General features: G+C 37.5%; 1 protein-coding gene across 3 annotated transcripts in view; it reads left to right on the top strand.

The window, feature by feature from the left end:
* LOC129699628 (forkhead box protein N2-like) overlaps positions 1-6,691 on the top strand; it is a 52,193-nt gene extending 45,502 nt beyond the window's left edge. For all 3 annotated transcript variants that reach the window (XM_055639599.1, XM_055639597.1, XM_055639598.1), the window contains one exon: positions 1,098-6,691. In XM_055639599.1, coding sequence (XP_055495574.1) covers positions 1,098-1,485 — 388 coding nt within the window. In that variant the 3' untranslated portion in view covers positions 1,486-6,691. The remainder of the gene's footprint in view (positions 1-1,097) is intronic.
* The last annotated feature ends 8,593 nt before the right edge of the window (positions 6,692-15,284 follow it).

Here is a 15,284-nt window from a genome sequence, read left to right as displayed (position 1 = left end):
CCATTCATTGACTATTTGAAAGGGTAAATCGGTTCAACACGGGAACCTAACTGAAACTTGAACTCGGGATTAGATGAAAAGTTATACTTTATAATTTACAAACCTATCTCCAATAATGTATTATTAGTAAATCATTCCATTCCTTTTTTTTATCTTGACATTTGTGGGGTTTTTTCTTACTACCTATCAATATTAAAAAAAAACTAGAAGCAGAATCAATCGACAATTGATAATATTAATAATGTACAACTGATATACATGAAATGTTTTTACCGTAATATGTGTTTGCTTCTAATCAAAATATTATTTTTTTTAAAAAGTATATATATATATTTTTTTTTTTCCCTCTCATCTTAACTGTGCATTCACCCTATCATCTCCCTCATTATTTTATACACCTCAACAAGATTACTCCTCAGCTTCCTGCGCTCCAAGCAATAAAGTCCTAGCCTGACTCTCCCTATAGCACTAGCCCTTGAATCCTGGTGACATCTTCAAATCTTTTTTACACTCTTGCCAGCTTAATGACACTTCCTATAGCAGGGGTGACCAAACTAACTAAAATATTCCAAATGTGGCCTCACCAATGTCTTGTACAACTGCAAGATAATGTCCCAACCTCCTTCAGCACCCTATCTACTTGTGACGCCACTATGAGGGAACTATGTACTTGTAGTTCCCTTGCCCAGCTAATCAAGATACCACTGTAATTCCAGATGACCATCTTCACTGTTGATGCCACCCATTTTTGTGTCATTGCCATTCCCTTTCCTGAGTCCTCTAGTCTTCCTGTCTTTCTCTGCAGTAAAACAGAAATATTAATTGTCAGATTATTACTGATCCAGCTTAAATCCTGTTTTATTTCCCTCTCCTCAGAACTTGATTATCCATCTTTCACCTAAGATGCCACTTTTTTTCAATAAGGGAAGGTATTTCCTGCTCTGAAATCTCATTGAATGCTATTTACAATTTTGTAGATCGTCCTCGGGTCTGTACTCTAAATAATAGATTCCAGAATGAGTTTGGGGTTGCTTTTATGTGCTTTAAAAAAAAAATGACCATGTTTACCATTAAAATTTTACTTTTATGAATTTTAGAGAGAATGTGGAAGCTTCTCCATTACAGAAAGGTAGCAAAGGTCTATCTGGCTTTCCTGTCATCAACAGTAATCCAAAGGAAGATCACAATTACAGTGCAAATGGAACAATATCTCTTCGCAGTGAATCAAGGTCTAGTGTCTCATCCTTCTCCTCGGTGGAAGAAGTCTACGAATTTATTCCAAAAGCTAGCCGTCAGGGAAGTGATGGAAGTGAGGGTTTCCATAGCGATGAAGAGTCTGAAGGGGATGACCTGTTAGGTGCCAGTGCCTCTAATGTGTTGCAATCAGCTGGGAATAACTGCAGGGCAATGCAACATGAAGTTGATGAAGAACTGAAGGAAGCTGCTGGTTCACTTTTGCATCTTGCTGGATTCTTTAGTCAGTGAACCAAGAAAAAATGAACAAGAAACTGTGCAAAATAGCCGGTCTCCTTTTCTTATCTCCCATTGTGTGTCAATGTGGCAATATTCTTCAAAGGGATCCTTCTCAAAAGGACCATAAAAGCCATACAAAGACAGAGGTGCTTGTCCTTCTGCATAAACTGCCATATGTTTGCTCCTATTCTGAAAACGAGCAGCTCTTTTTGGATTTGTATCAATGCTTTAAATATGAACATCTTAAAGATCTATTGATTTCTACAAGTCCACAACACATGCAATTGATCAGTCTACACACATCAAAGTAGGTGTTCAAATTTTCATTGGTTAACATAACTAGGTGCAAATTAAGAATTTTTTAGGAAAAAATGAATATGGTTGAAGAGGGGTGGTGGGGCTTTGCAATATTTTAGACATCTTGGAAATTGTAAACAGTATTTTCCCAAACTAACATGTTGGTAAAGATACTTAAAAGTTAACCATCTCTCACATGTTTTCCTTTTTACAAATATGCTTATTTTGGTTCCCAGTGAACACTGAATTGCTGCCAGTGGCACATCACTAGATTCAAGAAGAATTACATAAACCTTTCTAAGGTGCTGGTTTCTCTGACACAAGCAGCCATCATTAATCACCATTCTTCGTGCTTAGGTTAACTCAATTAGCCATGTGGCTGTGTGGGATATCATAGCAAGGTTTAGTTCTTATCAATAGACACATTATCATACACGTTTTCTATCATGCAATGCTGTATGTGTTGGAAGGCGGTTAAATATTTCCTCTGTACAGCATTTATGATATTTATTATGGCTGCTGCCCAGGCTGCAATTGGATAAATTAATGAAGATTGTGATGTTGCTGCACTTTACAATGGAACAAAGTTGAGATTGCTATGCAGTTTATTATAATTCTTTTTAGAAAATATTATGACGTAGTCATGCTTCCATGATCTTTTTGGACTATGTTGGCTATTTGCAGAAACTATTAATGGGAGAAGATTGGCTTTATGTTTTCAATTGTTCAAACACAAATCTCAGTTGGATTTGTTAAACTGATGCACACCTGGGAGCCATATGATAGCACAACCCTGTAAGCGACTCTATCAAAAGACATTACTGTATCGGTCACATCAAAGAGGGTTAGATTACCTTTATGTAGTAAGCAAGCAATACCTCTTGCTGTGCAAGTTAGAATTAAAATCAGCATGCAATGCAAAAGTAACATACTACCAATTTTTAACCTAAGGAAAAAAAAAATTAGAAAATTGATGTACATGCTATTGAATCCTAAAATTCTAATGCTTATGGTAAAGATTCATGATGTCACATAAATCTACTGACCAGAAGGGGGCCTTGTAATTCATTCAAATGTGCTTGTTAATTTTTCTTCTTTAATTAATGTTCTTCGTTTGAAAATGTTATTTATGTTTTGCACCATAACAGACACAGAGTTGGTCAACTGTAAGATATTAGCCTTTACTGATCCCTGAAATAGTGTGAAATAAGTAGAACAACCAGAGATTTTCTTCTTCACTGCGCCAGGAAACTGCAAACACAAAATCAATTTGCTACAATGCATTTGTACTATGTTGGGACTGTACTATTTTGTGCAAATTTTAACTTGTCCTCTATTTGGATTGTTGATCATGTCTCAACATATGCAATACTCTTCGGATACGGTGTTATATTGTCTGAGCTTTTTTTAATGTGCACAATATTCAATAAGCCCTACTAAATGAACTTTTTTTTGTGGTTGTATGTTATTGGGAGATTGAGATTGTTGTAGGAGGAACAGCAGGCAGATTACTAATTCACCTTGCCTGGGAGCACATTTTGGAGCGTATATTATGATTTTTATTGTGCTCCATTCTTGTGAGAGTTTTACAGCGTTACGCTGATAATGTGCTACAGCTGAAGCAGGATCAAGAAAAATATAACAATGTAAATCCAACCTTTTTTGATATTCTTAATTGTCATGGGCAGTACTAAATCCAAGGATAAGGGTTTTAATTTTACCTAGTGCCTATCGGAGGGAAATGGTGGGAGGGAGGGGGAAGGAAGGGAAATATCAAATTGTAGCCTGCTTCATCACCACCACGTGCCATTAGAATCTGACTAGCATTTCTACAGCATAATTCCATAATACCCCAATTTGTTGTGTTGCTCACTGAAGCAGATGAAGGCCTCGTAAGCTAATGCTAACCTATATTAACTTTAGTTTGATGGAAATGTACTGCAACTCTCTAATCTTGTGATTCAGATCGATAGCTGTCAGGTGGATCAAGAGACCTTCCAAGATAAGTCATAGTTGTTCTTTTATGATATAAAGAGGAGTGAGAGATATTCTTTGGAACATCTGGGCTTTGTTGCCCTGTACTCCACTTACCAATTTTCCCAGAACCTATTTGCTATGATTTGTTTTTTGCTGACAAGCCAACCTTTGCTGCCAGACACTGGCATTTTGCCGAATTAAGTTTCATTGTATCTGCCAAGTAGTTTGTACTTTTGCCCATTTCAGTACTTTTGCCCTTAACGGAAGAGGCACATGTTTTAAATAAAAATTGGGCATGTGAATGTATTTTGCAGTTTCCCCTGAAAATTGAATGGGAATTAAAATCAATCTTAAAGTAACATTGTAGATCCACATTATAGAATTGGTCTGGTTAGACATACAAGTTAATATTTTAAAAAGAGAATATAAAATGGCAGAAGCGTTCAACAAATCAGAGATCATCTGAAGGCCAGGGTCACGAAGCAAAAAATTAAAACTACCACTCTACAAATGCTCACCAACCTGTTGAATATTTCTATAATTTTCTGGTTTATTTTAGATTTAAAAAAATCTAGATGCTGGAATTCTAATTAGTTAACATTTCAAACCACTGATCTTCCATCAGCACTTTGTATTTCAAATTTTCAACCTACACACAATTTTTATGTCCCCTTACTTGATGAGTTTGTTGCCATTGGTTAACTTTTTTGTTATCCACTAATATTGTTAAGCTGACACATCAGGTCTCTCTTAGGAAGAATTGCATTCGAACTGATGTACATGGAAAGCTTTTCCAAAATTGTAGCATTAAATTTTTGATTTTTGGACGTTGGTGAATTAAATGTGTACTTAACAGTCTACTGTTTTGTGTAAATATAGAATACTGTCCTGTGGGGACCATTTATTTTCAAGTTTATTTTTCCATATTTTCTGACCCTGTATATTTTGGATATCAGAAGATTTTTATTTTTGGAGATGTTGTAATGGGGATAGTATGAATATGATTTTTTAAAAGTTTCTTTGTTAAAAAGAGCACAGGCCAACTGCCACAAAAAATCACCTTTCCTTTGGTCTTGTAGCAATATGTGATTTTTAGAACGTTTACCATGCTATTTCCAAATACTGAAGAATAATAACTTCCTAATGTTCTTTTTTAAAAAAAGATGTTCAATATTATTTTTCCCTCGTGTGGTTCTGTCCTGAAGGAGGTTAAGCGTCTGAAATCTATAAGATCAGTTAAAGGATAGTTCATAGGCAGTGAAAATGGTGGGTTTTTTTCATATTGCATTGTATGTACATTTGCACCATGTATTCAAGGTGTTCATAAGAGACAGATCTTATGGTAAACTGGCATATCTTAATTGTTAAATTTTCATAAAGAAATCCCCAGGGAGACAAATTGTATGTTATACAAAATAATCTTTGGTTAGTAGAGCTAAGCATAGGCAAGAATATCAGCTTCAGGCTACATCCTCCCCTGCATATTCAGTTCCTTTTATGGAGTACAGCTAATTACTGATATTCTTTCATGTGTTTAGTACTGTGACCAAATACTATTTGTTTGTTTTTCCTCTACAGATAATACTGAAGGAAATGTCCAGCTTACTATTTGATAATATTGTCCAGGGACAAATTTTGTGACTTTAACATCTGCTGGACTGCTTGATTTTCATTTCCATATTTTTCCTGTCAAGTTGAGGTTTCCAGCAACTTTGGCTATAGTTCAGAGGCCAAGTACCCTGAGAGCTTTTATGTCCCATTTGATGGGAAGAAGGAGAGGAGAGCATTTTTAATTTTAGTTTTAAACTAGTTGGCAGCATAGACTTAAAACATTCTCCCCTGATCACGCTGATTGAATAAGGCCTATGCAAATACACAGGCTGAGAAGTTATGTAAGCATATAGCTACAAAATGTATTAATTTATTTTCTTATAACATTGTAATATATGTCACAATTTCTTTCTAGTTTTTATGTGAACATGTTCAATGAAATAATTTGCTAAATTCTTCACTACCCCATCATCCTAAAATATCCATTAACAAGAAACATTAAAGTTTGAAAGATTATGTTCACATTTTCCCATTCCTTTTGTGTATGGGTCAATTATCCCTTTAAAAGGAAAATAGTGAATTATTATCTATCTAAAATTATTTTCCTAATACATAGTAACTGCGTTTTTCCATGCTCCTAGTGTAATTAAAATAACATTTTGGATACTCGACAGGTCAGGCAGCATCGGTGGAGATGGAGTTTTAGTTTCAATAATCTTTCAATAGAACTAGGTAACAATTTTCTTAAAGCCACATTTGGCTCTGTACTCCAGACAACACCAGCAAATCTTACTAATCAATGTTCCCCTCTTTCTCGGCTGTTGTACAAATAGACAGTAGATGTGCTCCATTTCTTACTGCACCGTCCTTTGGTGAATGCCTCCTTGCCAAAGTTTGAGAAGTATATATTTTTATTTTCCTTTGGCCCTTTTATAGAATGTACATTGTGTTCTTGAAGGGGTGGACTTTCTCACTAAAAATCTCGAATACATTTGGTTGCCAAGTTTGGGCTATGCTGAAATTGAATCAATTAACAGAATACAAATTTTCACCATGCAGATATTTGGTGGGGTACCTATTTACAGTTTGCCAGCCAAGAAACAACTATGTATATAATTGCTATTGGATACCTAAATGTGGCTTCATTTTTTTTAACATCATAACTTTTCCCCCTACAGCATTCTTCAATGTACATTAGTTATTCGGAGCTATAAAATACTGTTCATAAACAAAACATTGCCATGAAAAAATGATAAAAATGGCTGCCACAACAAATAAAATGGCTGTCAGTTCAACAACATTAAAGATGATGTTTGTTTACGTGCCTTTGTTACCTGCAGAACAATTTGAAATCTTCTAAATGAGCTATTTATCAATTAAAAACTATTATTTGATTTGTTGTCTCAATGTTTACTTCCTATAAATGTTTATTGGCAGGATCGTTTGAGAGCAGAGCCAATACACATTTCCCTCTCTGAATGGGACTTCATGCATTGTATAGCAGTGGCTAGCTATTATAGTACAGGTACTTTGCCTGAAGAAAGACAATTTGACGATTGAAACTATGGCCATCATTTCTGGACTCTAGTTATTCTGAATAGTAACTACACCAAGTGCAAAAAGTTAGAAGGAGCAGGAATTTTGTTTGGACAATTCTCTCCCCACCACTCTCCAATGTCGTTAATTACTTGGATACAGCTTCATGGGCATTACTGCTGCATTTGATGCTGCCAGTACCCAATGTGCACATTGCTGTAGAATAATACAAGCATGAACTGGGGAAAATGAAACATAGTCAATTTCTTTATCTTCCATAGAACAGTCATGCTGAGGCAGGTGCAGCATTCCCCTGTGATCCCAGCAATAGGTTCATTCAGCACTGACTATCTGCATTTGTGAGTCACTGGAGCAGCAACAGATGAATGTTACTTACCAGATGTTCCCTTCACAGGAACAAGTTATTTTTGTAACTAATTTAAATCATGATCCACTTCAGAACAAAACAAAAGATTCAAACTTTATTCTTCCACATTGCAGTGCATATCAATGTTTTTATATTGCATCTCTGGACAGAGGCAGCATATGGTTCAGATTACCATCTGGTTGGGAATTTGCAGAAATTGCTTGCATGCAAGGTAGAACTAGTTTGTTCCCAAACCAACATTGTGATTACTGTTGTCCTTCAAAGCTATTGTAGTAAACGAAACATTTGGATGTCCGTAATTGGCAAAATAAAAATATTGTAGGTATGGACTGAATATGGCACAGCTGTCATACGAAACATCGCTATACAGGAAACAAGGTATTTCCTGACCTCTGATGTGTTGTTTAATTCCCACGGAGGGCAAAAATGATTCTCTTATTTAAAATTTGTTTTGGGTTTTTTTTATCCCTTTTTATTAATTTTTCCTACTTTTGCATAAGATGGCTGTTCAAACTGGGGTGAAAATCTGTGTGAATCAGCAGCAGGAGTCATTGCTTTGTAAAGAGATGATATGATTGACCCTTAATAAAAACAGACAAAGCAACTTTACAGCTTAAGACCCTGGACACTAATTGGGGACGAAGCATTACTCTCACGCTGGGGAATTTCAAAGGTGATTGAAACCCTACCCATTCTATATTTTGCCCTGGGATGTTCAGTTATTAAATATGGAGCTTTTGTACTTCCTTTGAAATGATTTAACATTTTAAATTCTCTTGCCAAGATTCTCTAAATTAAGACTAATTTCCCATAAAATGGGAAGCAACGTCTGGGTCTTTTTTTAAGCTTTGGTTGCTTGAGTGTATGTGTTTTGTGCTGGATGAGATTCACTCCATAACCTCTAACAGTCTCTTACAAACGTTATTCTCTAACAAACGACAAATGATTCAACCACATTGAGGCAAATTTAGTACATTTCGCATTGTCATTTTAGAGAACAAAATCTGCAAAAGTTGATGTTTACAGGAGTATCTTACTGCCATATCTGAAAGCCATTGCCTTTGTTTAACTTTGATATTTTATTCATCAAGCTGTTTTTGGCTTAAGCTGACATTATGTGAGTTATGTTATTCTATTTTGTTGAATATTGCATGCAGTAAAATTGAATGGTACTCTGGTAGCTGTAAGATAATGAAACACATAAAAAAAAATTAAAAAAAGCTAACAGTGAAAGGATTGAGAACTTGAAATTCAGTGAAATAACAAAAATATGGATGTAAACTGTTGCTTTTCCAATACTTCCTATCCTTATGTTGTAACCGAAAATACATGCTTAACATTTAATATGCCAACATAACTGGTTTGTTTTTCATAAATCAGAAAACAATTGCTTTTATGATAATGGGGGTAAGGAAGGATACATGCGACTTCCTGCGTTAGAAAATTTGTGATAATTGCCTTGTGCCTACAATGTAATACAATTTTACTAAAACCTTTTGCCAATCTGATTCTTGAAAAGGTTGTTAGAAACTATGTTTTTAAATTTGTTTAATTATACCACACAAAATATGTACGTTACCCTATGTTGTTAATGTTTATTTTCACCAAAGATACACAAATTTCATTTGTATGGAATTACAAATAAATATTTTTTGTTCGCACGTTTCTGGTTATGTTCATTCTTTCGTAAATTTCTGCATGTGAACTATCTATTTTATAGAGGCATAGTCACATAGTTATACAGCACAGAAACAGGCCCTTCAGCACATCTTGTCCACTCAGACCAAGATGCCTCATCTAGGTTTGTCCTATTTGCCCATGTTTGGCCTATATTCCTCTACAGCTTTCTATCCATGTACCTATCAAAATGTATTTTAAATTGTTGTATCATTGGACCTACCTTAACTACTTGTTCTGGCAGATCCTTCAATATATACACCACCTGTGTGGAAAAGCTACCCCGTCAAGTTCCTAATAAATCTTTCCCCTCTCACCAATACCCTGTATTTCTTGATTTCCCTACCCTGGAAAAAGACTCTGCATTCACCCTATCAATATCCCTCAAGATTTTATACACCTCTATATGATCACCCCTCAGTATCCTGCACGCCAAGGAATATAGTCCTAGCCTCCCTGACTTCTCCCTATACCCGAGGGCCTCAAACCCTGGCAACATCCTCATACATTTTCTTGGGACTCTTAATGGAATAGCTTAATGGAATCTTCCCTATAGTGGGGTGACCAAAGCTCAACACAATGCTCCAAGTGCTGCCTCACAAACCTGTTCACCAATTTCACCAATTATGTTTAATTACATCTTTATCACCCCTTTACCTTAGATCTGTTTCACGGTCTGCTGTTGCATCACAGAAGTATTACTGTGATCTCTGATAGCAGCTTCATTGAATTATCGTCCAACTTTAAACACACCGGTACAGCATGCAGAGTAGGATCAAGACTTTACTTGCAATTTTCACATCTAGAAATTAAGATTTTTTTTTCTCCACTGATCTTGAAAGTTCAAAATTATCGTTCATGATGTGGAAAGAGGCTGGAGAACAACTCTCACATCTTCCTCCAATAACATTACACTTGAAGAATGTGTGAAGATTATGAATTGCTGTTTTGACTAATTTTACATGTTTTCTAATTTGAGGCATGATTAAAGTTCTATAGGGAGTACAAGAAATGTTTACCCTTTGCATCAAAGTAATCAGGAACAACTTAATTCTTGAAGTCCCCCCACCCCCCAATTAAAATCGTAAGAGCTCCTGACGGCCTAAATGAACTACACTGTTGGAACCTTAGGGGACTTTAGGGAAGCAGAAAATAAGGTTAGATAATTATTTGTACAATTCTTGATGATATTTCTTTAGCCATTAATCTTTTGATATTTATTGATGTATTTGGCTGTCCTCAGTACAGTGCTGTCTAACTTAAACATATTTTCTTCTTCAGCTAGCCTTTATTTTAATGTTTAATTCTTGATTTTGCATATAAATATACAGATGGAGAATGTGATTAAGTAGATAACTCATTGTGATGACTTAATATTAACTTTCTCCACAGATGCTGTTTAATGTTCTGTGAGTTTTGACAGTTCCTGATTTTTTCTGATTTTCTGCATCTACAATATTTTGCTTCTGATTATAAACACAAGATACTGAATTACCTCCTGTGTAATGTTAACTCTGGATAGACACGAAATGCTGGAGTAACTGAGCGGGAGAAGGAACTTAACCCATTTCTTCTCTCCAGAGGTGTTGCCTTCAGCATTTTGTGCCTATCTTCGGTTTAAATCAGCATCTGCAGTTCCTTCCTAAACATAATGTTACTGGATTGAAAGTGAAAGATATCATTACTGACGATCTCTTCTATAATGGAAGTTTCACAAAACAAGTTGGTTCATGTGGATTAGCAATTAAAATTCATAAGACATGCAGGAAAAAAATCCTGCAAACCAACTGTCTAATTTCAGTTCTGATGCAGATATACAAGGGCTGAGTTAACTTAATAACTCAAGGAAAGGGTGTTGGTCAAATCAAAATTGTGATGAGACTGCATGCCTTAATTTTACTGTTCAATTTTAAATTAATTGAAACCATTTTTCCTAAGCTTTGGAAATTTTGACAGGTAAAACCAGAAGACTGGATTCATGATAGAAGTGCCCCAATTTTATTTGGCATGGGTCAAGTGAGGTTTGAGTTTATTGTTAAACCTGCATTTTGACCTATAGCCCTCTTAGCCTTTCCTATCTACATACCTGTCCAAATGTCTTTAAATGTCCAAAAAAGTAGGTGCATGTGCGCTGCCTCTATGTGATGGGCCCAAGAATGGTAATCTGAGATGTTAACACCCAGGAATTTGAAGCTGCAAACTACCTCCACTGTTGGCCCACAAATGAAATCTCATGTGTGTGGTCTCCTGACTTCCTCTTCTAAAGTTCCTTGGCCTTGTTGACATTGAGTGGAGAGATGGTTGTTGCGGCATCATTCCACCAGTTGTTCTATCTCTTTCCTGAAGGCTGACTCATCACCACAGTGGTGACGTCAGCAAATATATAAATGCCATTGGAGCTGTGCTAAGCTGCACGGTAGATGAATTTTTTCGTGCCCAAGTTTTACTCACACACACGTCAATTTCATCCCACGCAGACCTACCTCCACGCATTGTTTAAACCTCACCCTAATTCTTTCTCCAAAATGTCAACTGGGTGATCTGCTGATCTTTCACTCCAATTAGAGTAGATTCCACAAATATCTGGATGATGTATTGGGTATACAATTGATAGACAATTATCCTGTTAATCTGTTTGGTGGGAACCACAAGAAAACAAACAATTTTGGGTAATTTCTGCACGATATCCAGGAATCCAAGTGTAAAGAATTTGTATCTGCAAATCCAACTTTATAACTCCCATTCTCTTGACCCGGAGTGAATTTCAGAAATATTTTTAACCACTGCTCTTGCTGGCACGTCAAATGAGACTGCAGCATTGTTACTGATCTTAATCCACACAACCACAATTGCAATTAGAGTGCCATCAAGTGGTTCATCCTTGCGTTACAGATCATATTAACCTCTGAGCTTATATTGAGTGCACAATCATCAGCAAAGAGGAAGTCCATTAAAGTGGTTTGGTTTCTGCTGAGAGTGTCCTTAGGTTAAAAGAGCACCATCAGTTTTGTATCTAAGGTGACTTCCATCTTCTATATTAGTGCAGAGAACATTGCAATGCACATCATACTAAAGGGCAAGCACACATCCTCCTTTTACATCACTGGTGACTAGGAATCGGTCTGAAGATTCCATTATTCTGGCCATCGTACCGTTTGGCATGCTTGCATTCATTGGGAAGGGTACCAAGAACAAATGTTAGCACATCATGATGCAGCAGTACATGTGAGACCACACTTGGGAGTACTGCATGCAGTTCTGGTCACCCAACTAACTATAGGTAAGATGTCATTAAGTTGCTAGGGGTGCAAAAAGCGTTTTACCATGATGTTATCAGGGCTTGCAGATTTGTTATAGAGAGAGGCTGGATTGGCTGGAACTTTTTCCTTTGGGGTGCAGGTGGGTGGCCTTATTGAAGTATAGAGGATCATGGGGGGACATGGATAAAATGAACACTCAATCTTTTTCCTCCAAGTAGAGAATTCTCAAACTAGGGGGCATGGGCTTAAGTCAGGGGCAACTTTTTGGGTGGAACTTATCTGGAATGAGTTGGAGAAAGCTACAGGCAGCGATGCGGGGATGACATTTAAAAGCCATTTGGACAGATATATGGATGGGAAGGGTTTATAGGGAGTTCAAGAAGGAACTGCAGATGCTGGAAGATCGAAGGTACACAAAAATGCTGGAGAAACTCAGTGGGTGCAGCAGCATCTATGGAGCGAAGGAAATGGGTGACGTTTCGGGCCGAAACCCTTCTTCAGACCAGCATTTTTGTGTACCTAGGGTTTATAGGGATATGGGTCAAATGTAGGAAAATGGAACTAGCTTAGAATGCCAAATTGGTCAGCATAGTCAAGGTAAGCTTAAGGGCCTGTTTCCCATGTTGTATGACTTTGTGACTGTATAAAGTTGCTGGACAATTGTAAACACATTTTCATGGCAGCCATACTTTGTTTGGACAAGATTGCCAGTGCCTTTGGCAACTTTGGCTTCACAATTAGCACAAAGAAAACATGGTAGGCTGCTCTGGAAGGTTAGAACGCATGGGATCCAAGGAGAGATAGCTGAATGGATAGAAAATTGCTTCCATAGAAGGAAGCAGAGGGTGATGGTGGAAGGTGCTTCTCGGACTGGAGGCCTGTGACTAGTGGTGTGCCTCAGGGTTCGCTGTTGGACCCGTTACTGTTTGTCATCTACATCAATGAGATTAGCAAGTTTGCTGATGATACAAAAGTGAGTGGGTTTGCAGATAGTGAAGATGGTTGTGATTGTAGCAGGATCTGGATCGATTGGCCAGGTAGGCGGAGGAATGGTTGATGGAATTTAATACAGAAAAGTGTGAGGTGTTGCATTTTGGGACGTTGAACAACTTGTAGAGCAGAGGGTTCTAGGAGTACAGGTGCATGGTTCCTTGAAGGTCGAGTTGCAGGTAGATAAGGTGGTCAAAAAGGCTTGGCACTTTGGCCTTCATCAGTCAGAATATTGAGTATAGAAGTTGGGAGGTCATGTTGCAGTTATATAAGATGTTGGTGAGACCGCATTTAGAATATTGTGTTCAGTTCTGGGCACCATGTTATATGAAAGATATTGTCAAGCTTGAAAGGGATCAGAAAGGACTAGAGGGTGTGAGGTAAAGGGAGAGCTTGAGTAGGCTGGGTCTCTATTCCATGGAACTCAGGAGGATGAGGAGAAATCTTATAGAGGTATACAAAATCATGAGAGGAATCTTCTTCTTGCGTATGGCATAAAGTTGTAAGACAACTTGTTCTGTTTGATCTTCTGTTTGAAATGTTGTCTGTCCATTCCCTCCCCATATGCTACCTGACCTTGACTTTCTCCAGTTCTGCAGTTCCTTATGTCTCCACAGGGTAGCAAAATCTAGCTCTGCTTTTATAAGACGAGAAACGTGAAAAAGGAGAGGAAATTGTTTAAAAAACAAGTTACAGGTGTATTGTGCTGTTGTCACAGCCACCTTATTTTAATCTTGCAAGACATGGATAATCTACAGCAGCTACATCAGCTTAACCACTTCTAATGACCTGTCTGCAGAATGCTATGTATCAAGTGTCAAGACAAGTTTCCAGACACATAGATTCTGTCCCATTATTGAATGAATCACAGATAACGGATGCAGGACACGTTTAAACGAATGTCAGATGACAGAATACCAAAGTAGTTACTATATGGAGAGCCAGTGGCGGACTGGGTCTAAAAATATTGGTTGCCAGGAGACAAAGGGGGCCCACTTCATCAGGGGCCCACTTGATATAGGGGGCCCACTTCATCAGGGGTCCACTTGCCATCGGGCAAGCTGACACCCTGGCCAGTCCGCCACTGTGGAGAGCTGACTGGGTCAACATTCACAGGGTGGACTGAGAAAGAGATTCAAAGACTCTTAGAACAAGAGCATCCTTGAAGAATTTCAATATTGACATATCCCACTGGGAACAACAAAAACAGTGCTTGCTCATAAGAGAAAGGTAGAATTGAAGAATCAGAGAGGAAGAGCAAATCGCAAAAATCAGGAACCACTGATTCTACAGCATTCCTACACCCCTCTCACCTGATGTGAAAGGAACACTTGAACCCAGATTGGTCTAATAGGCCGCATTCACATACATGAAGTGGATATCAGAGTCTTTCTCCCTATCCGCATCCATCTCTTTAAATAAGGTAACAATTCTGAATCTATTATTTTTATCCAGGGAATTCCTTGCATCTACCTTCTCTCATCTACTCCTCATCACCATATATTTTTCCTAAAACATTTTACATTCTGCCATCTCTTTTTTCATTCTATAATAATCCTAGTGTTCATCACATGAAATCATTTTGAATTTAAATGATTGATAACTAAAGTACAAAGATAAAGGGCATTGGCCAGTGCATAAATACTAGTGGTTTCTACGTATAACCCGTAAAACTCAATGCAGGGTAATCTGCTGCGTTAATAGTCAGAATGGCAAGTTACAGCTGCTTCAATTTTTCTGCACCTTAACCACATTTTTTTTTTTGCAGATTCATATTTTGGGATATGAGTACTTCCAGCATTTCCAATCCAATCTGCCTTTGACAGTATGGTGGAAAACCACCCTCTTGAATCACTGCCATCATTGTGGTGGTATTTCCAGAATGCTGCTGGTTAGTGAGAATGAGGATTTGATACATTTCCAAATCAGGATATTGTGTGGCATTGAGCAGAACCCATGGACCTGCTGCCCTTATTCATGTTAGTAGTAGGGTTTGTGGGTTGTCAGATTAACTGCAATGCATTTTGTAACGTTTGCCTGCACAATGTGTAGGAAGGAACTGCAGATGCTGGTCCATACCAAAGATAGATACAAAAAGCTGGAGTAACTCAGCGGATCATGGAGGACCCAGCATG

Source organism: Leucoraja erinacea, chromosome 8 (assembly GCF_028641065.1).
Source record: "Leucoraja erinacea ecotype New England chromosome 8, Leri_hhj_1, whole genome shotgun sequence".
In the NCBI taxonomy this organism is placed as follows: Eukaryota; Metazoa; Chordata; class Chondrichthyes; order Rajiformes; family Rajidae; genus Leucoraja; species Leucoraja erinaceus.
Note: the sequence above shows the minus strand (reverse complement) of the source record. Positions and strands in the feature narration are given on the sequence as shown.